Below are 23,088 nucleotides of genomic sequence, written 5' to 3'. Positions count from 1 at the left end.
ATTGCAGTCTCTGGCACATGTGGGGCAGGTGGCGGTGCTTGAAGGGTTGAGTGGATGAGTTGTTTGGAGGTTTGTGCACTCTCTGCAAAGCCTCGACATCACCACTCATGTTCCTCACCAAGTCTCTTGATGCGTTCGGTGCCTTCCCGAATTAAACTTCTCCATTTTGGTCAGACACAAACCAGGGACCGCCACTCCCCATGAGTCAGCTGGTATTTTGACCTCTTTTGGGATACTTTGAGAACACCCCTAAAGCATTCCCACTGTCCTTCTGGGAGTCTCCTACTGTGACTGAGTTCTGAGTAGATTTGTCGCTTCAGATGCCTAGTGTCAGGCATACAAGTGACATGTCCTTCCCAGCAGAGCTAGTTTTTAGTGATTAGCACCTCAAAGCTGGGTATATTAGCTTGGGAAAGGACACTGCTGTTGGACCTCCATTCTTGCTGCTGGATTTGGAGGATCTTGCGAAGGCACTGCTGATGTTATTTCTCCAGGGCTTCAAGGTGCCTGCATTAGGTTGTCCAAAACTCCGAAGCATATAGAAGTGTGAGGACCACTACTGCCTGCAGGGTAAACCATGATCTTAGTCTCCAAAGCATTCAGGAAAACGGGCCTTTCACTAAACACTTGGAAAACTGGTCCTCTCCCAACCATATCCAACAGCACAGCACCAACCCCCATCCCCATCCCCACCTAGATTAAGATCAACAGTGAGATCCTATAAAAATGTGGATCATTTTCCATGCCTTGGGAGCCTCCTCTTGACAAAGGCGGACATAGATAATGAGATTCATCATCATTTCCAATGTGCTGGCGCCGCCTTTGGTTGACTGATGAAAAGAGTATTTGAGGACCAGGATCTCAAACCCAGACTAAGGTCATGTACCAATAGGTGATGTACTGAGCCGTACAGATGGTCAGATTTTGAGATTTATGATATGTTGTTTACCCTCACAAAAAAACTCAATGTAGCAAATTAAGTATTGCATTTTAAAATAAAGAGAATTCACAATTTTTTTCAAAAGCCACAAGCTTCATGAAGTCAAGATGTATATTAAAGGTGTGTAATAGAGCCAGAAAGTCCAGTTTGTGGTTTGACATGTACAGCTTTCCATCTATTCCAAACTAGTAGAATGAGAGTTAATTGCCTCATTCCAGGCCCCATTAGCCAGAAAAGACCCCTTTCATCTTAAACTCAGCAGGAGACTTTTTTAAGCCCACACCAAGGGCTGCATTTTATGAGGGGAACGGACAGCCTGCCCCAGACCCGGAAAGAACGTCAACTGGATGCCGAGACACTTCATGCAAGCCTGCCCTGCAGCCATAACATGCTGAGGGCGGACTAAATTGTCTAACAGTGGAACTCCCACCCTTCACTGCGGAGGAAGTCCTGCCCTTGGGAGCTGCCAGCTAATCCGATTGGCTAGTAGCTCCAGAGGTCCCAGCAGCACCAAGAGTTCAGTAGTGGGCGCTGTTGAGACTTCAACAAGTCCCAAGAAGGTGGCCCAATGGATCTCGGAGTGAGGAAAGACAAGGGTATTGGGCGTGGAGGGTTTGGCCAGCTCAGGGAGGGCGGTGATGAGGTTTGGAGATTTGGAGAGCAGGCACGTAGGAAGGAAGGTGGGGTATTATCTTTGGCAGGGTTCCCCAATGCACAAAGGGCACCCCCCTGAAGATAGTGCCCCCTTCCTTCCCGCCCTTGAAAAAACAGCCTGCCCGCTCTCACCTGCACGCCCATGCCAACTATATTATGGTGTAGGCAGCGTATAATTAGGGTCAATTTGCTTGTTAACAAGTGCAATTGACCCTTAATTGCTTTTTAAAAAATATGGCAGGCCATGTGCTGATTTCGGCACCTGCCCACCTACTATGTATGGGGGTGAGCACGGGAGTGAGTGGGAATGTGGTGGATTGGGCACCCGCCCGATTTTACTTGTATTCCCACTGTAAACACATCCGGCGGGAGCATGTACCAGCCCCAGAACTGAGAGGAGATATAGCTGGGTATATTGGCAGCCCTAAAGGTGAATCATTGACTGGAGAAGAACAGAGAGAGAGAAGGACAAAGGACCCAATCAATCGGGTTTCAAGCAAATGCTGCGAGGGACATTTTTGCTGGAGACTAAAATGTGCAAGAGATCAGATTTTTGCAGTTATCAGTTGCTTAGAAAGATATGTCAAAACAAGTAAGTCAGTCCACAGAGTGGAGAGATATTGAGCGGAATTTTATGCCAGCGGGATTTTACGGCCCTGCCTCCGCCACAATGTGGCTGTAGAATTCCACCCAACGGGCGGAACGGAACATTGCTCCTGCGGGACTTTGGCAGCTGTAGCGACTTTAAAGGGCTGGTTGCCGCAGGATATACTGATAAGGGAGGCAGAATCACTTGTTCCATGATTTACACTTCCTATGTTGGACCATTTCATTTTTAAGTCGCTTCCACAAGTCATTAACAATACTGGATGCCTGTTACTATGACAGGATCACATTGCTCTATCTATTATGATTGAACTTGAGTACGTTCATGCATATTTAGCTGTGTGTTTCTGGAGAGCTGCTGCCTGCACTGGACGATTTGACAGGCAGGAATCTGGTGTAATCTGGCAGCTTGATCTTTCCCCAGTCCACTAACATTGCTGTAGTATTTGGAGTGGATGAGGGGAATCCTGCTTTCGCTGTCTTGGCTTATATTTGAATAAAAGTCACTTAGGGAAAGAAGGTTTTCAGCAGTCATGAAATTTTATTTGTGTAATAGCCAAACAGGTTTGACATGACAGATCCCTCTGGGTATAACTACAAACAGCATGAAATTTTCCTCTCAGTGAGGAAAATTTTACATTTTTGAGGTTTGTTGCAGTGTGCTTACCAAAAAAGTCTTTTTATATTGAATCAAGAATATCTGATTCTTTCAGTTTATATGGAATATGAGCAGTGAACAGAGGATGTACTTTTGTTCTTTAAGATATTGAGAAATATATTAGTGCTTTTGATGAATCAGTTTTCTGGCATATAGCCACCTCATAGAGCTGAAGTGTCCTTTCTAATATGCCACAGATTTCTGATAGGGTTGAGGAAACTCTTTGAAAACAAGAATGCCCTCTAGTGTACGTTTACCCACTTGCTGGTTGTACATCATCCTGCCCCATTTCAAAACGATCACAAGAAACAAATAGCTTAAATCTGTGTTATGTTAATTTTCCATAGGTTTTATATGAAAAGTGGAAAATATAAATTGGAACTTGAGGTGCTATACCTAAAGATTACACCATAACAGCTGGTATGAACAATATTAATATAGACTTCATTATGCATTACTCTGATCAGAGGATGTATTTCTATTGTAAAATTGGGCTTAGAAAAAGACACAGAACAATGGCAACAGCTGATCACTTTGGGGGAAAAAAAGCTTTTAACAGCAGACGATTGCAGGAATGGGAAGCCATCACAGGATCAGCAAAAGAACTGATACGCAAGTTGAGTGCCTATAATCTTGCAAGCAACATCCTGATATCAGCAACATCTTACAGGGATCTTCTACATTGTTGACTTGCTACTTTACAAAGGTTGCACAGACGAAGGTCGGAATTTTCCAGCCCCTCGCTCCGGCGGGGTCTTCTGGTCCCACCAGTGTGAACAGAGATTTCAATGGTTTGCCGGCCCCCCCGGTGGGGAGGGAGTTGGTTGGGGCGGGTGGGGGGAGGGGTGGAAAATCCCGGCCAGGTTTGTAGGTGTGTATTCTCTTGAATGTAGAAGCTTAAGGGGTGGGGGATTTCTAAATGAGGTGTTTGAGATCATCAAAGGAGTTTTTGGAATAGAGGGAGAGAAACTAGTTCCTCTCTTGGGAGGGTCCAGGACAAACTGGGGCAGAGTCTTAATATTGGAGATAGGCCTTTCAGGGCTGATGGCAGAAAGCACTTCTTTACACTAAAGAGTTGTGAAAATGTCTTTCGATAAGCTGTTGATGCTAGGTCCACTGAAAATTTCAAAACTGAAATCGATCTTTTTTTGGTTCAGTAAGGATCGAGGGTTACGGAACCAACCAAGCAAATGCTGAAGGCAGCAAGGACCCAGGCCCAGGGAAAATATATATTTTTTTAATTATGAGTACTATTTGAGCCAGGAGGAATAGAAATGCTCCTTGTGACCCCTCAAGAATAAGATGGGCCTCCTCTTTCCCAAGTTTACTTCCTCTCTCCCTCCTCAATTGCTGATTTACAGATCCCTAATCCCTCACCCGAATCCGAATTTATTTTGCAGGGGGCCGTTTCAATGGTGGTGCCATTTCAGGTAGGAGTCAGAGTTGAGAAATAAAAATGAAGCCCGGGAGTTAACATCTCCTAGCTGGGCTTGGTGTTTCAAGGGGCCAGACAGCTTACCGCCTGCTTTGGCCCTCACACCCCAATTCCCGCCCTAATCTAACAGCCCTTATGTGTCCAGGTAGCCCATTGATCTATTATTAATGATTTAAAACGCAAGGTGGATTTCGGTTTTAATGCATGATTGTTTAAATAAGAGGGCTCTTGATTGTTACAACCATGAAACATGCTCACCATGTGATGCACCATCCTGGAATTTCTTTTGATAATAGCGTCAAATTACATTATCTGTTATGACATCCCAGAAGCAGTCAAACTAAAAGTGCTTGTTACCCCACAGATGCTATTCAAGCATTGCAGCAATGGCATGATTTGTCTAATTAACTGTACAATTAGGTTTCTGAACTAAATAGAAGAAACGCATTGGGAAAGAAAGTAATACGAAGTCTAATCCAAAATCCCTAAAGATGTTCTTTGGCTGGAATAATGGACAGGTGAATTATGATATTTGAAATGTACTATTTTAAGCTTTATTGATTTTTTTTTTCATTTATGTTTAATGCTAATTTCAACAGTGGCCTTTTTCACTACATTATAACCGTCATTGCACTTGAATAAATAACTTGATGTGTAAAGTGCTTTGAGATGTTTCAAAATGAAAGACACTATACAAATGCAAATGTAAATATTAATATTGCATAGCAGCCCTATCCAAAGGTGGATAATGAGGATGAATTCCCATAGTTTCTTTCAATGAATATTTCCAGTTTTACCACTTGCTGAAAATTCCAGTGTTCCCTCAAAATCCTCCCCAACTTTTCGCGCCTATACAAAAGCACTTAACTATTCTTGTGCGTCAAGTAAACTGTGTCATTATCTATTTGCAGATGCGATTAGTCTGGGCCATTATCAAGGAATTTTGAATAATTAGCTCCCTGCATGATGCCACATACTCAAATGCAATTTCAAATTACTAATGTAGTGAACATAAAGAAATGACGCTATATCTTCTTGTTGTGTCACTACGCCTTCCCTCGTCACCGTTCTACGCAGGCTCCACAGGCACCACGGAAGGAGCATTCAAATCACCGGCCCTGACAGGCTTTGTTTAATCTACAACCCTAAACCCAACAGTATTGATTATTCAAGTTTATTGATGTAAAAATTCTGAATATGAAAGATTTATAGTATTATTTATGTCGTGATAATAATGCACCAGATTTAATTTTCCTCCAAATTGCCTCTTGTTTTGGGATGGAATTGGGACAATAAATGGAGTAAATTGGGTTCTTAGAGGCTTCTGTTTCAAACCCCTCCAACACATTTCCTCCAACTGCCATCACAAAGTGATTTTAAATCAAGATCCTGAGGGGTGGACAGGATAAATAGTGAGAAACTGTTCCCACTCAAGGGAGCATCAAAAACTAGAGGGCACAGATTCAAAATAATTGACAAATGGAGTAAATGTGATGTGAGGAATTTTTTTTTTCACCAGAAGGTGGCTGGAGTCTGGAACAAACTTCCTGAAAGGGTGGTGGCGGCAGGTTTCATCGAGGTATTCAAGGGGGAACCTGATTGCTACTTGAACAGAAAGAATGTGCAAGGTTACGGGGATAAGGCAGGGGAGTGGGACTAGGTGGAATGCTTTTTCAAAGAGCCAGTGCAGACTCGATGGTTCGAACGGCCTCCTTCTGCACTGCAAAGATACTGTGAAATACTTACCACAGCTACATTAGTGCTAGAAGGAGCTACAGGAATGTATCCCTGATGTGACACTCAATCTTAGAGAAGCAGCTGGCCTAGCACATTCACCCTCCTGAAACCTTTCTGTTGGGTAGCAAGGAGGGTCAGGCACATGTCTGAAGCTCTCTCATATGTAGGCATTGGAGTTGGCTTTAAGGGAACAGGCATGGAGTTACATAAGGAAATATTAGAGCTGATGACCAATAGCTTGGTCAAGCAAGTAGATTTTAAGGAGTGTCATGAAGGTGAACAGAGAAGAAGTTAGTGGAAAAGATTAGGGAGAGAATTCCAGGGTTTAGGACCTTGGCAGTTGAAGGCACGGCTGCCTATGGTAGAGCAATTAAAATCAGGGATGTGCAACAACTCAGAATTTGAGGAGCTCAGATAGTTCAGAGGGTTGTTGGGCTGTACTAGATTACAGAGATAGGGAGGGGTGAGGTGATGGAGGGATTTGAAAACAAGGATGAGAATTTTAAATTCAAAATAATTTCCTTTGAAAGCCAACATTGGTAGTTTTTTAAAAGTCATCATTATTCAAAAGTGCAGACCATATGGTAGCATTATAAGTGATCTACCTACTAAACTCTTTCACAGTATTAATTTTCCCATATGATATTTATCCCTTTGTCATCAGGAAGTCCAGAAATAATCATTTTGATTTCACAGCTTGTGTTATGCACTATCTCTAGCTCACAAGACATGCAAAATGAGTGTGGATTGGGTTAATACTCTTCAACAAACTAGAAAGGTAAAATGTTTTTAAAAACCCCCGAGTCATACACCTTCATGCATGCCAGCAAGATATGTGATAAGGAACCTTCTGTTTTGTGACCTCTCTAGTACAGACCTCCCTTATGCCTTTCATGTGACCTAGTCTACTAAGGATAGAATAGTATTAACATTTTTATTTGAAGCAGATGTAAACACACTTCTAAAGCCTAATTTATCCCCCATCAGTATATTTTCAAGCTTATCGATTGTACGGTTCTAAAAATTGGCATCCCAAACTCCCCATCCTACTGGGAGATGTATGTTTTCTCATAGGAAGATGTCAGGTGGAAAAGTAAATAATTTATCAGACTAGTTCAATTTTCCAGCCTGTGCAGCTTAATGTGAGTCAAACTTTCACCAGCCCTCTTCAACAGACATGTTGGTAATTGAAATTATCTTTAGAACTGGGCTTATGCCAAACCATATGTTTCTTTCAAATAAGCAAAGAAACCGAACATATGTTCAGAATATAGTTTCATAATGATGTGAATATTAATTTGTTCCAAAGCACCCAGACAAATCGATCAACTACCCCTATCCTTCTCTTCCCCTTCCCATCCCACACACTCAAATTAAAGAATTGTGGTAACCAATCTCAGTCTTACAAAGTTGATCAGTTTCAAAACAATCCCACAGTGTCTACAAATGGGACACTCCATCTGTCATTGGTAGAATAGGAAAGTGCGTGAAGTTCAAGATTTGAACACACAGGGCAGAATGGTCCCAGATTTGCACTAAGCGTGGTAATGGGCAGGAAAAAGTACGTTTTACCCACTGGCCGCAACGGCGGTTTTTCATGCCATATTGTCCCAATCCCTCCTCATTGATCATGCATTCCCGGAAATCATGCTGTTTCAACGGCGGGCGGGCTCTCATTTGGTTGCCCGCCATCACCTCACCACTTCATCATGCCAGCACCATATTTAAAGTGGAGCCACGCAAACACCTCTCAGTGCTTCCAGAGAAGGACTGCAGCAAAGAAGGCATGGCCTCAAAAGGCAGAAGACTGCAGTCTCCCGGTTTAATGACGCGTCCCTTGAGTGCCTTTTTGGATGCAGTGGGGACCTGGCATGATGTCCACTACCCCTGCTGAGGCCGCAGGAGGGACAGCAACCTCAATAACCCAGCCTGGGAGGTGATGGCAGCGGTGGTCACCGTCAATACCCTGCAAAAGAGGACAGCCACCCAATGCCACAAGAGAACGAATGGTCTCATCTGTTCTGCCAGGGAAAGTCACTCTTCTCATCATTCTCAACACGCTCACTCACAAACCCATCACACATCCACAGGGATCTCATACCTCAAGGGACAACACCGCTAACTCTCACACACACTCACATCTCTATCAGGCTCATATCCTCTGGAGCTTGCATCCTCATTCTATCCATGGCTCTGCTCACCACACAAACATTCTACGCAGTGCCATGCATCCTGCTCACACTCATTCCGTTTGTTTTCATGCAGGAGAAGCTGGCTTACAACAGCAGGGAGAGGTCCCAGACTGAGGGTGGAGTGGACCACTTTAGGCCCCTCACTCACTTTGAGGAGTGTGCCATCGCGCTGACAGGTGAGGCCCTGGACCGTGCCTGAGGTGACAGTGAGGTCGGTGGCGAAAACCCACCTGAAGATTCTGCACCACATCATCCTTCGCGCAACGCAAATGTGAGTCCTCTCTCTCCAGCTTTTGACTGTGCTGACATGCACAAACTATCTTTACTTTGGTTCACAGGGAGCTCTGCCAAGTGACCGACACCCTCAGCTCCATCCACGTCTTCACCTCCAGCCAAGAGGACGCCTCCTCCATTGAAGAGCTGGAAATAAGCAGCCTGGAAGAACCATCACTGCACTTACCCACACCCTGCACCAGCACAGAGACAAACACCGTGGTGGGACCTAGATCTAGACAAGTTCAGGTTCAGAATTTAGTGGTCACCACACGGACACGTGTCTGCAACAGGAGGGGGCAGGTTCAGTCAAGCTCCCTGGCACTCTGAGGACTGCTGGGGAAGAGGCATCTATGAGGTTCAAGTCAGATGATGAACCTCTGGCACAGAATGGCACACGAGTCGGAGAAGTGCGTCCGCCTGCTCTCTGATGAAGTGGTGCCCACATGTGCGTGCGTGGAGGTCTCTGTGGGAAGGATAGTGGACGTCATGGAGACCCTGGTCCTGCAGAACGCAGAGATGTGCGCAGACCTGCACATCGCAGTAACAATGGGGGCTTGCTGCAGTGGCGACACAAGAGAGAAACGGGGCGCCTCGACATTCCCCTAAGCGCTCCTTCCCCTCAAAAAGTCAGGCCGGGGCCCTAGGGCACCCAAAAGGAGGAGCAGCGGCAGCTGGATACCCCGGATCATCCACTCAGAGGCTGTTCACTCCCTCTGACTCCCCTTTGCCTGTGACCCCCTCAACCTCATCCTCTGTCACCGCAGAGGGATCAGCTGGCCCACAGGAGGACAACCAAAGCAAGCCAGGGCCCCCAATGCCTCGGGTCTCCAGAGGACCCACGCCAAAGTCATCAGAGGCAATGGGGCCAACTATTGCACAGGCTGTCTCCACCCCTGCTGCGGATGTCAGGGCAGCACCTAGAAGTCAACAGTCTTCATAAGTTAAGAAATCCTGGTCACAATTGTTTGCACGGGTGAACACATTTTGTCACTTCACAATCTGAAAATATATTCACTTTCACTGAATAATGTGTAATGGTGTCTTTCAGCTTCATTTACAGGCTTTGCGAGTTTTCCCACTGCATACCCACCTCCCTCAACTAGCAGTTCAGCTGCACGCAGCTGGACCACGAGTGATTCTGGAGGGAGAAGTGTCTGCATGGCCTTTCGGAACCACGCGCAAGCGCTCTCCCACGTATGTGGATCCTTCCTCCCTCACATTCATCTCACCGTCCTGAGCATTTTCAATGCTGCCTGCTGGGGTTCTCTTTTTGTTGTCCATCTGAGCTGCATCTCCACCCACCCACTGATCACACTCCCATGCAGCACCTGTTCTCACCCACCATGACTCTCGTTTCAGTTTTGATTTAGCAAGCATGGTAGTGCCACAATTTTTCTTGAGGTCCCTCATCCTTTCTCCTCCCCCAGTCACCCATTTCCTTCCCACCATTACTGTTGTCTCCCCGGCATCACCTTCCAACTCCCCATCATCACCTACCTGCCATAACCTTTTCTTTCAGGCATGTCCATGTGCACATTCCCTTCCTGCCTGAGAATCTCATCCCCATCCACATTGACCTCCCTGACCTCCTCCTTCCCACCCCCAGCGTCCGCGTCTGCCTCCGAGTCCCCAACAACCACCCTCGCCGTCCCTTCTACCGATAGTGTCGCACCCTCACCCTCCCACCCTACTGCCTCACTCTGCCCTTGGTCATACTCAACATTCCCTCCGACCATACTCACCCTCAGTTCACTCCCCAGGAGGCAGTCATCGACTCCACAGACCCCTCCCTTCCTCCCTTGCATGTTCACCTGGACTTCACCCCCTCCGGGGTCCTCCCCCGCTTACAACTCCTTCCCCACCCGCCCCCGGAACTTCACCGTCCCCACTCCCTGAACTCCTTCACCACCCCCTGCCACTGCTAACACATTCCCCCCCACTGTCCCCTGGACTCCTCCCCCCCAACTCTTAGCCCTTCTCCCTTCCTGACTCCTTCCTCCAGTCTTACTTCTTTCTCTAGCCTTACTTCTTCCTTCAGGCTCATCCCTTCCCCCTTCCCAACTCCTTTCTCCACCCTTACTTCTTTCACCATCCTTACTCATTCTCCTCTCCAGACTCCTTCCTCCCCCAGGACTCCTTCCTCCCTCCAGACTCCTTCCTCCCCCTGAACTCCTTCCCTCGGACTCCTTCCTCCCCCTGGATTCTTTCCACTCTCCAGAATCCTTCTCAGCTCTGAACTCCTTCCCTTCTCCAGTCTCCTTCTCCGCTCCAAACTCCTTCTCTTACATCTTCACCGCCCTGCACCTCCTCCCCAGTTGCCACCTTCTCTCCAGTTAACCCCCTTCTTCCCCCCAACCTCCCGCCCAACACCTTTGTTTCCCCTACTCCCAACCTCACCCCCCCAACACCTTCGTTCCCCCCTCCCAATCTTACCCCCGACCCCTCAACACATCTTCCTCTCCCAGTTGAACCTAGACCTTCCTCTCCTACCCCCAAGTACACCTTCCTCTCCCAACATCGTGAAACGGATTTTTGACCTTCTCGCCATGTTGTCCACTCATGCCACCAAACATGCCCAGTGGCAGCTGGCACAGAAAATTCTGCCCACAATCTCCCACTTAGCATTTTCAAATCAGCAGGGCACTTGAGAGGATAAAGTGATTTTTCTCACATAACAATTGAACTAGTCAGATAAATGCTTCTCCATCTGACATCATCCTAAATGTACTCAATGCCCATAACACTGTTATTGTGCCATTCACAAACAGGGAAATAGCACAGAGCTTTCCTGCATGGGTAGTTCATTTGTTAATACAGTGGCATGAGTTGTGGTGTAATAGTATTGTAAATGTACTATGAGCAGCATAGACTCCCAGGACATTTCAGTGCAGAGATGTTGCAGCCTTTGCCAATTCTATATTCGTTATCAGGCCACTTGGGACAACAACAGGAGGCTGCAGAGATTCTTGCCTTAACCCCTCAGCATTTATCCATTGAGGGCATCTCCCACCTTCGCCTGAAGTGTTTCTTGCCAGAACCGTGAGCAGTCACAGGCCAGGCTGTACCCACAGGTTACTATGTCAGGACAACAAGTCACCGAAAGGTTGTGCATTCATCTCAAGACCTACAAGCTCTTCGAGAAGAGGTGAAATACCAGAGGGGTAGACTCCTAGATGTATCAAGCAGCAAGCCATCCAGGAGTGCAGCTTGACACTGAAGGGAATGAGCTATGCAGTGGAGGTCATCTCTGTAATACGAAGGACTGCACACCCATGTAGAAGTCCAATGGCTTAACCAGAACAGGCAAAGTAGATCCAAGGCACACTGCATTCTTCTTGCTTGCCCACATGGAGTACCTTCGCATTCTTGACCATCTTAAAGTAATACATACTACTTGCCCTCCACGCACCACTCTGCTTGAGGGTACCTATCTTGAACTATGACCACACTCCCCTCATAAAGAACATAATACCAGTACACCTTCCTCCCCTCAGACATACTGAAAACCATTTATCTCTCATCTTTCATTATCTTCCTATTACTCATAACACACATCACACATTTGTAAACTGCAAGCTTAACCTTCATTTACTTAACACATTTCATGAGAGGTTGGAATATAATGCAGACTTCTAATCGCTTTCCCACACCGCTTCTCCCATCCCAGACCACAAGGGTGCAGCCCTAACCCATCCACCCCAGAATTTGAAGGCCTAAGACATGCTGGGCATGAGCTACAGCTGTAGGAGATGAGTAAGGATGTGTTCTCTTCCCAGTGCAGCCTGAGGCAAAGACTGACAAAGACTTCAGAGTCATAGGACCCAGAACTTAAGGCCTCTCATCTCAAAAAATAGTACTTGTGATAAACATGCCAAGCATTTTAAATAGAAAATCCATTTTTTATTACTACATGCATTTTTGCACTTACCTTGTACCTTGTTGTTCATAGATATTAAAGTGATATTCGAAAGGGAGAATTTGACAGGACAGTGCATTTATACTCAAATGATGATTATTGGCACACTTCTATTGGAAGGATTTATCATGATCTCTTTGGGATGAAGGTGAAATGGAAAAGGAGCCTAAAAAGTTTGTGCAGTTGTGTTGGGGGCTACCATTGTGAAAGCGTGCGCTGTTGTGACCAGGTCAAAAGGGGTGAACTGGCTCCCCTCTATTTAACCTCCTCAGTTGGCCACAACAAAGATTTAAGCTTCTTTTTCAGGAGGATATGCATTTTCCAAATCATAATGTATTTAATTATTTACGCAGTGAGCAATAAAAAGCCAACAAAACAAGGTTTTCTTGAGTCAAAGAAAGAGTAAATTTATTAACCGCTAAACCCAAGAAACAGAATTAAAACGTGAGGTCAAGCATTCTATAAACACACACACACACACAAACACACACCGGAAATAAGAGCAGTTGGAGGCCAATAAAAATAAATGTAAAGAATATATGGTTAAGTGTCCTTTGGTTGTTCTTGAGGCGTCGATTTTAAGTGTTGTGGCTGATTTATGTTAGCTGGTTTCTTGGATGCGGTCAGATGTGAAAGATGTTGCAGTTATTGCAAGATCTCGGTTCACTGGTAGGTTTCTGGTAGATTTGGCTTCGCAGACCGAGCAACACACTTATTCTAAAAGGAGAGGGGGAGAGAGAGCAGCCCTGAGCTTGCTTCCTCTGAAGACTTTCTTGACACCGCCTATGTCACTTACAACATCTCTCTAGTGGCTGGCAGCCTTGCCTTGAAATATTTCACCCATTGTGTACTTTCAAGGCGTTTTGGGTGGGTCTGTCTGCGGCAGCCATTGTTTCACTATCCAGTATTTTGCATTTTTAATATCTCTTTCTGAGATAGTTATGAGTTTCAATGGATATCTGGATTATGGGAAATGTCTCTCTCTTCACACTCCCCTGAGGGTGATTTGTAGGTTTCTCACCTCCATCTTGGAATGTGGCCTTCCATTTTTTAAGCAGTTTGCTCTGTCTCAGTTCAAATTGCAAAAGTTCCAGTCAGTTGAAAGTTGAAAAATCATATTTTCATTAATAAAGGGGCATGGCCTCATGACAACATGCTCGGGAGCTATATGCTAAGGTTGTTAGTTGTTTCAAGGAAGATCACTTTATAGGCAACTGGCACCAAGGTAAGTTAGAGTGCAATATGATGTTACAGCCAATCAGTGGATAAACACCTGCACAATCTGACTTCATATGGCTCTTACAGCAACTCAGGATGATCCCTCTGAATATTTATCCTATTGAGGTCCTAGAATCTGCAACTTTGGGCAGAATTTTGCCCTCGTCAAGCGGGCTCGGCGGGGTCGAGCAGGGGCGGTTGGGAAGCTGACTGCTGCCCATGATTGGGGCGCGACCATGGTTTCATGCTGGTGGGCCAATTAAGACCCACCATCGTGAAACGCACGCTGCAGCGCTCAGCGCTGTCTGTGTGGGGGAGGGAAGAGGGCAAGCGGGAAACTTTACACATGTGCGCAGGTGCACGCGGGAAAAGCTCCCTCAGGCACAGAACTGCCTCAGGGGAATGAAGATTTAAAAATTTAAAAATAAAGAATTTTAAAACGTTAAAAAAAATGTTCCCTCATGTGACTCTGTCACATGAGCAGGGACATGTTATTAATGAAATGTTAACATTTTAATTTAATTTTTAATAGCTGTTGGAAACCTCATCACATCCGTGGATGAGGTTTCCTAGAAAATCCAAAGGCCGCTTGGTCTTTTTGCCTGTCAGCCAACTGTAAAGTTGGGCTGGCAGTGAAAAATTTAATTCAATTGGTAATTTAATGGCCTTAATAGGCCTGTTAATTGTCGGCGGGCGCACTGCCGACTCCTGTGCGCACCCACTGACCGAAATATCGCGCGATGACGTCGGGATGCTCGCCCAACATCATCGCATGTTATTTTACGTTCGTTCGGGTCGGGTGCGCGCCTACCCAGCAAGCGAAAAATTCTGGCCTTTCTTTTCTCAGGCAATACAGGCTCCTCTTCATTGAAACCAAGCTGATCGCTTTCCTTCAGTGCAAAATTATGCAGACTGCACCAAGGTATGGTGAACCTTGACTTTTGGGGCATGTACTGCAGTTCTACCAGACCTGCCCAGGCACAGAAATCTTCTCTTCTCATCCCTTGGCCTTCTCCAACAGAGTTCTTGTTGCAGCATGGCCTAGTTCAACATATCCTATGCCTGCATTCTCTGTTTCTTCCGAAGAGCCACCTTGGACATGGTGGTCCTCATGGAAGAGGTCAGCAAGTGTAGAGTGGTTCAGAATGAAGGAATCATGGCAACTGCAAGCATGTCTGGTATTCAAATGAAAAATCTTCTGGTTGGCATTGCAAACCATCTGAATGTTTAGTGAATGAAATTTCTTCCTGTTCACAAGTATCAATGGATATTCGTTTGTGCCTTCTGTGCAATGTGTGTATTATTTATAGCACGTTACATCCTGAGGAATTCTGCAATGCACCAGAACTCCCTGGTTCTCCACATCTGCTGCAGAGTGTGAAGACAAACTGGATAAACTCTGCAGCTCCACCAACCAACACATCCATGACATACTGAATGCCTGTTGGAACTGTTCTTTTGCTCATATTGCACAAACCCCCTGTGGCACATTAAAGAATCTTGTGTCAAAACATTTAACACAGTGATCACTGTCATGGTGACAGATAGAGCTATTCTGGCAATGAGCATGGCTGAAGATCTTCACAAAGACCTTTGCTTTGATGTGCAATAACTGCCTTGTACAATCAAGACTTCTGAAAACAGGGTTCCTCTGAGAAGCTCTTGAAGGACCTGCGCAGCTTATATACGTGGTGTCAAGAGTAGTACCTAATGGGATGATGTCTTCTTCCACATTCTCTTATTCTCCGTAACTCCACGCACGGCTGTTATTTCAGTCCCTGCATAATGATGGTGTAAAGAAATATGCAATAGGACCAAGGTTCCCAAACTGGGCAGGGTTATCAGGAGGGCGCATGCTAACTGTAACTCACTAACAGTTAATTTCTGAAATATGGAATTTTCTTCTTTATTGATGTTGCTGCAGCCATCCCCTCAACTCTCTCGGGCTGATTCCGGGCTCTGCTCAAAGCTTACGTGGCCCCTGAAAACAATTCCTCCTCGCAGGCATTTTCAAAACTCCTCAGTTTAAACATGTTTTGTTGAGTTAAAAATAGTTGTTTGTCATCTGTTCTATATATCTGGGCAGGATACATTTCTGTTTTGAAGTGCGCATGAGCCCCAGGGACCCTGCGATTGTAGAGAAATAAATAAATAACAGTAATCGGTACCATGCACTCCACCCACAATCCACTTTAGACGTTTATTTAAAGATTTCAAGTTCTGCAGCTCTGTAGACCATCCTTTTCTTTTGGATCCCTGCACCAAGGTCCTTGTGTGTTTCTGCGATGTTTAGAAGGAATAGATAATATCCCTCCTTATACTTCACTATCCAAAGTTACCAGGTAATTCCCCAGATGTCCTTAAGCTTCACTGGTGTCACAGTGGAAATCCACTCACTTGTAACTGGGACTTCCACCTGACTTCTGACAAAGAAGCAGCAGTAAAAAAGGAGCAGATTCAAGGAATTTCCCGGCCACCAGTGAGTTCTAATCACATGATTCAACTTCATATCCAAACCAAAGAGTATAAGGAAACAGAATTAAAACGGCTAAAATGACAAATAGTTGTTTAGTAGTACGGAACTTGAGTATTGCTGGAAAAAGAGGCAATTCTAAGCTTTTCACCTTGCACTCACAAGAATGCTAATATAAGGGGAAAACAATTTATACTGTAAGTGGAGAGAGTGCTGATTGCTTGGCAAGTGGTGTTGCCATGGAAAATGCATCACTGATAGTGATTGACAGTTAACTGCCAAGCACTCTTTGAAATTTAAACCAGACAGCTTGACCCTGGCTGGTGTGACAGAAATCTCAGACAGAATGACTTGGGAATCCATAGGGTAATCCCACACATGGGCGGTGTGAGTCTAGAATGGGAAGAAGTGAAGTGCAGCCTCAGAGAGCAAAAACTGAAGATCGATAAAACAATTTTGAAGCTGGAATTCAGCAAAGAAAGTTTAGGAATTCTTCAAAACTCTCATAATACTCAGCAGCGCATTATTGGTGACTGAGGAACCAGCTGTACCCAGCTTAGGTGGGCATAGTTTACCCAAAGAGCAGTTGTGTCACTAAAACAGGAAATTCTTGTGCACAGTGCCACCAGGCGATTGGCACTCCTCTGAAAATGAGCCCTTAGGTGCTTGAATTGATGGATTCTCAAAGCTGGGAAAAAGACTGATGAAATTTGTGTTTAGCTCAAAAAGAATTGTGAAAACTTGCAGTATAATGCAGTGAAACACAAATTGCCTCGGTCTTTTCATCACTATAATGGTATAGGAAGGGTATTACTGCCAAAGATTACAAAGAATTTTTTCAGTTGATTAGGACTGAAATCATCCTGTCCACAGTAATGTCATCACCCAATCACCATTTATGGTTCTTTTGCACAATAGCTGCTCACTAACACATTCTGCAATACTTTCAGCAAACTTACGAAGATATTTATATTTGTACTATTGCCAAGTCACACTGTTAAATGTTCTAAATGGTGCTCTAAATCAATGGTGCAAGCTGCATTATTTAGAGTTGAGACAGCCTGTGAACACATACCAAACTCCCCCCAAAGGAGTTTTATATGGCAAACAGACATTTATGATGGAGAAATGGAGGCAATGCACACAGTGTAATGAGATTCATTAAAACACCTCCTATATTTACATTAATGTTCAAGAAACTAAGTAAGACTTTATTGTCTTTAAATATAACCACATATTGTAGAAATGGAATTGACAATAGGGTTGTATTCTTCACTAAGTGCCCTTTTATAGCATGCAATATATTGTCAAAGCAAAAGTCACTATTTTTGTCAATTAGCGTAATTATTTTAATGCTAAGATTGTCTATCACGAATAAGTCCATTGTCACCCTTATTAACCAGAGGCAATCTGAAACACATTAAACATGATCATTGAGAATTATGGTGAAAACCAGATAAATGCCAAGATCCAGTGGATGCTTTGTAAAGAATGTACTTTTGACACTGAAAAAGCACTACTTTGCTTCTACTTTACTTTCCTAGGTCCTTGATAATATTCAGGAAATGTGAAAAAAAGCAGGTGACCTTTAAGGACCAAATTTCTTCTCACTTAAGCTTGACTGGAAACAAAACTAGACAAATGAAATCTCTTATCCCCTGCTGAAAAGCATAGAGTTCAACTTGCTCCTCTCAGATTAGCTTCTCATTAATCAAGCTGTGCTCGAGAGATACTCACTGATAAGTGCTGTTACTATGTCCTCCATATTCTCTAAGAAGCTGCTGAGATGCTGTGTGAAGGTGAGGTGTGGAGAGGTAATCTGTGACACCACTGCTGCAGCTTCTGCACGAGTTGCTTCAGAGTTTGTTTCATTAGTGAGGAGATCAGCCAAGCACAGCACGCCATCCACCTGAAAGAAGAGCATCATTGCAAAAAAAATTAAAAGGTAACATTTTAAGCCATAATCAGTATTCCTATTTTCATCAGTCATGGCAGAGAGTAAATAGTAAGTTATTGTTCAAGCCCACACACGGTCTTTATTAACTTCTGAAGGAATATAGTCAATAGCAACAGGGACATAGAAATACACAGAAGGCTGTACAGTACCGAGCACCTTGACTTTCACCTCTGGGCATTGCCTCAAATCTAAACCAGAATGGTGGGTTAAACGACTGCTTCACACAAACAGTCCTAAATATTTGGTACTAAATTATCAGGTTCACTCAGAAAATTCACAAAGATAGAAAGAAGCAGAGGAACAGGAGTATGCTATTTAAGATCTTGAATCTGTTCCACCATTCTAATGAAGCATAGCTGATCTGTAGCTCAATCCCATTACCTGCCTTTGCCCCATATCTCTAAATACTCTTCTATCTAGGAATAATCTATCGAACTCAATCTTGAACATTTCAATTGACCCATCACCCATAGCCTTCTGGAGAAGATAGTTCAAGGTTCCCACTATTCTTTGTGTAAGAAAATGCTGTCTGATTTGACTTCTAGCTCTAATTTAATAATTATGCTATAAAAAATAGGCAGAATGAACCAGATGGCAGGGGAGAGGGGTGGAGTTTTACAGGCAAGAGGAGGCAGGACTCGGTGCTGCTGGGTGTTATATCCCCTAAAGGTGCCGTCAGTTTGAGATCCCAAGATCATTTCACCCACTTGCACATTTCATCTGGGCAAGTTTGGAGGTGAACAGGAAACCCCCATGTAGCTATCAGGTAAGTCATTTAAATATTCTAATAGGTAATTTAGTTCTGTTTCAACCAAGGATTCTACATTTAACAGCTAGTGAACCTATTTCCTGAGCTGTCAACTACTCGCCAGGGTCACCAAGGTGGGTACAAAGCAACGGGTGCTCCTTCAATGAAACTCCCCAAGGCTTTGATCAGTGAAACTGAAGAACTCCAGCCATGGCCAGGTGAGAGTCTACACTCACCGCACTTCTTCTGGGAATGGTCTTTTAGCTGATTACCAACTTCTTCTAAGACACTTCACCTGTCTTGCACTTCACTCACCTTCAGCTGTCTTTCCCTGCTATCAACCTTCACCACAACATAGGACCAGGTTAAGCAGCTGCACCTTGCACCTCTGGTATGGAACAGAAGGAGAAGTGCCAGCAGAGCAACACCTCCTTTCTCCTTAGCCACATGCCGCTCCACAGGTAAGGAGATGGACACACAGATCCAGCTCCACTGAGGCAGGAGCCCAACAGAGGGTCTACATCCAGAGGATCACCTCTCTCAACATGTTGGAGTGCCTGCACCTTAGGGACTTTGGCTTTCATGGCAGGTCATTGCTGACATCTGTAGCTTCTTTGACCAGGACCTCCTTCTCAGTGGAGCAGGTAGGCATGTCAGTTACCATCAAGGTGCCTGTCATTCTAGCACCACTAGAGGGTCTCCACCTCTCCCCGAGGTTGTGTGCGAGAGAGAAAGCAGAAGAAGTGTGAGTGTTTCTAATGGCTTGTGTGGTTAGGAGGGAATGGCACCATTTATGGAAATCACTGTGAGGCATGGGTGTGAGAGGGAAATAGGATGAGGGTGTGTATGAGTGTTGGCTGCTCAGATGGGGATGTAAGGTGGTACCTGGAGGGAGAGGAATGAATGAAGCTTAGGAGAATACCAGGTAAGTCAGAGTATGGGGCTTGGCACTTGAAATATTATGCCACCCACCTATCCTGGCCTCCTGAGGCACAGGATCCACTTCGTGCACTGTCTCCAGGTTGGAAGGTCCACTTCTGCTGCTGACTTCCTCGGATCCTTCCATCCACGCCTGCTTAGTTTGAAAGGTTGTCTTCTTCCTCCTGTCCTTGGCAAGCATCATCTCGCTGCAACCCCTCAGATCCCTCAGTAGTGAGAGGCAGAGGGAGTAGAGTTCTCTCTAGGTCTTCTCTCCATTGGTGGTTGCAGCAGTTTCAAAGATCTTTGTGTAGTTGAAGCCTTTCTGACCCATGTTGGGGTCTTCCTTTGGCAGACCTGGTGGGTCATCCTGCCCATTTTCTCTGATTGACTGAAACTGAACAGTTATCCGGATGAGAGTTTGACCAAGGCTGATTTATGTGAGAAAGAAGAAAAAAGAAAAGCCACATTGGTTCATCATAGCCTCTTGATTTTGATGTTGGTCCCAGAATGATCAACCTCATTTCAGCACTGGTTTTAAAGCTGCTGTTGTCAATATCTTAGCAGAGCCCCTATCTTCCATACAGGCTCTATCTCAGCCATTTCCTGTGCATTGTTTCTTTAGCAGAATCCATTACTTGTGTCGACTTCTGTGACTTCTGATGGTACTAAAAGGTTTTAATTGTTGTGACCATTCATCAGATCTATCCAATGAAATCTGGCTGCTTTGTCTTAATTTTGCAACCAGTCTGTTGATTTCATTATTGTTATGGTCAGCTCATACCTAATATGGTCTGCACGTGGAACAATTCGAAACTGAAAACCATAAGCAATATTAAAATGCAACCTTAGATTGATTTGATTTTGAAGTTCATGATGAAACACTAAAGAATCTGAGCTGGATTTTCCCAATCTTGGCAACATCCTTATTTTGGGACTATTTCCGCTGGAGGGTGGAGTGCACAGAACGATAGCCTTCTCCGGGAGAGGCCTCCATGATATCCATCTAATGGTGAACAGTGGGAGTTAGAAGTAGCACACCCTACTTAAAGGGTGCCCATCTCAACTCAATGAATAAGAAGCCAAAGAGCATCAGCCCTCTGAGGAAACAGTCTATCAGCGCAGTGACATGGCAGTCTCTAATGGTAAGGTGGCCCCCAAGTTCATAGATACCTCTCTGGAGGTCATGCTAGTTGAGGTCCAAGCCAGGAAGAACATTTTGTTTCCCCGAGAGCAGCAGGAAGAGGCCTGCCAGACAAACAAAGGAGACATGGCTGGAGGTCACCAGAGAGGTCAGCTGCCACAGCATGCTCAGCAGAACTTGGGTTCAATACAGAAAGGGCTTTGAAGGCCTTCTGCATTCTGGCAACAAAGTCAAGATGTTGGCATGAACATCTTACAAGGATGGCACACCTCTGAGCATGAGGCCCCAAGGCAGGCAGTGATTAGGTACCCTGAGGAGATCACTGCCCACTGACAAACCTCACATGAGGCAAATGAACAGAGCAATGTAAGTTTAGGAGGCTGGTAATCCATGCCTTGGGAAAATAGAATGATAGCGAATCAGGTGGGCAAATGGGAAGGTTAAGTGTAGCTGACCTCTCCATCCTCACATTGCAGGGGAAATGAGCACACAGTGCCTGCGGGGAAGATTAATGAGGGGGAGGGGTTGTGAGGTGGAGTGGCTCTGGCAACCTTGACGCTCATAGGGGAGGAGAGGAGGAGACCCTTGATATTAGCAAGGTGGCTGCAGTGGTGGCAGTTGGCAATGGCAAGACTGGTGTGCAGAAGAGGGAGAGTGATAGTTTATTGAATGATCCATGGAAGAAGCACTTTAGAGCAACTTCCAACTCAAAGTCGTGTCCAGCAGATACCACTTGATGTGCTGAAAAATGTCTGCTGTAGGATCTGCTGAGACGAAGGACAGTGAGTAACTAATGTTTTCTCTCTTACACAGGGCCAATGCCAGAGGATCAACAGCAGTGAATGTGGAGGCCACAGTTGCCTCTGAGGTTGACTCGCACTCTGGGGAACCACTGACATAGGAATCAAGCATCCCCTCCACCTCGGTGTGGCCTTAGGTGACATTAGAACCAGTGGCACAAGGTCAGCATCATGTCACATGTGAGCAGGAGCAGGTGATGGAGGCAGGGGCAGCTGTGGGCAGCCCCCATTAGGGGAGGAGTACAGCTCCGACCAGAGATGCAGAACCTCAAAACTGGGTGCCTGTGGAGCAGCAACTGACAGAGTTTTCTGAGACAGTGCGATGAAAATGGAGACCATTCATGGCATTGGCAACACAATGTAACATAAGAACACAAGAAATTAGAGCAGGAGCAGAAGCAGTCCATTCAGCATTGGTGAGTCCATTGCAGTGATGGCACATGGATCACTGTATATCCAATCAGGTGTTCTCCCACACTTGGCAATTGTGACCATGCAGATGGACCATAAAAGGGCTGAGGCAGGAAAGGACGATGCAGATGGTGCCACCAACCATCTTCTGAAGCCGCCACCACCACCCCTCTGACTGAGACACAAGATAAGGCTTTTCCCCCATTACCGATTTCATACCTGCACAAATATAGCTGATGCAGTCTATCACCGTGATCTCATGTACACTGTGACCCTGAGGAAGGAATCCACAGGCATCTCAGCTGCTCAGGAAAACCATTCGAGTAGCCTGCCTCCATATCTGCTCCACCCAGAGGGGGAACATCATCCAGGAACTCTCACAAGAGGACAGAGAAGTAGCGATAGCATCACCAAGGGGTTCACTTGGGTTCACATTGTGAAGCTTCTGTTAAGTCCATGCACTTCAATATAAGTAAAATGTGTGGGCTGGAAAAGTGACACTTTTCATACCATTTGTTATGGGGGATAGTGACGTTGTCACTAAATCCTGCCTGTGTGTGGTCTGAGAATGATATGTGGCCACATGCTCTTGCATATGTGCTGCATCATGAATGCTAAACCTGGTTAGAAATGCATCCACCCTTGCACTCTGGAGAGAGGCTGATTGTTTAAAAATGGCAGCCTGATTTAGAGTTTTCCATTGGAGGATTTGCCGTGCTCAAGAAAAGCATTCCTGGATCAGACCTTCCAGGGCTTTCCTGCCATCGTGGTCAGGGTGTCCCTACATGATCTCTTGGTGGTCTTGATGCGGCTCAGGTTGATCATCCTCAAGATCTTGATCCTTCGAAGGGGTGGCCTCCTGCAGGTCCACTCCTCACTGAATGGCAGAGCACAACAGACCACAACAATGCAGGAAAGGAGGGAAAAGTAGGGCACCACTGCCAACACCCCCATCCCCAATCAGTCAAAGCACCAGAACTGCATCCTTAGGATGCCAATTTCCTC

General features: G+C 45.3%; 1 protein-coding gene across 1 annotated transcript in view; it reads right to left on the bottom strand.

The window, feature by feature from the left end:
- The window catches only part of insc (INSC spindle orientation adaptor protein), a 273,444-nt gene that overhangs the window by 83,358 nt on the left and 166,998 nt on the right, over nucleotides 1–23,088 (bottom strand). The window contains exon 6 of the mRNA XM_078547877.1: nucleotides 17,843–18,014. Within this exon, the coding sequence (XP_078404003.1) occupies nucleotides 17,843–18,014 (172 nt within the window). The remainder of the gene's footprint in view (nucleotides 1–17,842; nucleotides 18,015–23,088) is intronic.

The sequence above is a fragment of the Cetorhinus maximus genome, chromosome 9, assembly GCF_964194155.1.
Source record: "Cetorhinus maximus chromosome 9, sCetMax3.hap1.1, whole genome shotgun sequence".
NCBI classification, from domain to species: Eukaryota; Metazoa; Chordata; class Chondrichthyes; order Lamniformes; family Cetorhinidae; genus Cetorhinus; species Cetorhinus maximus.
Note: the sequence above shows the minus strand (reverse complement) of the source record. Positions and strands in the feature narration are given on the sequence as shown.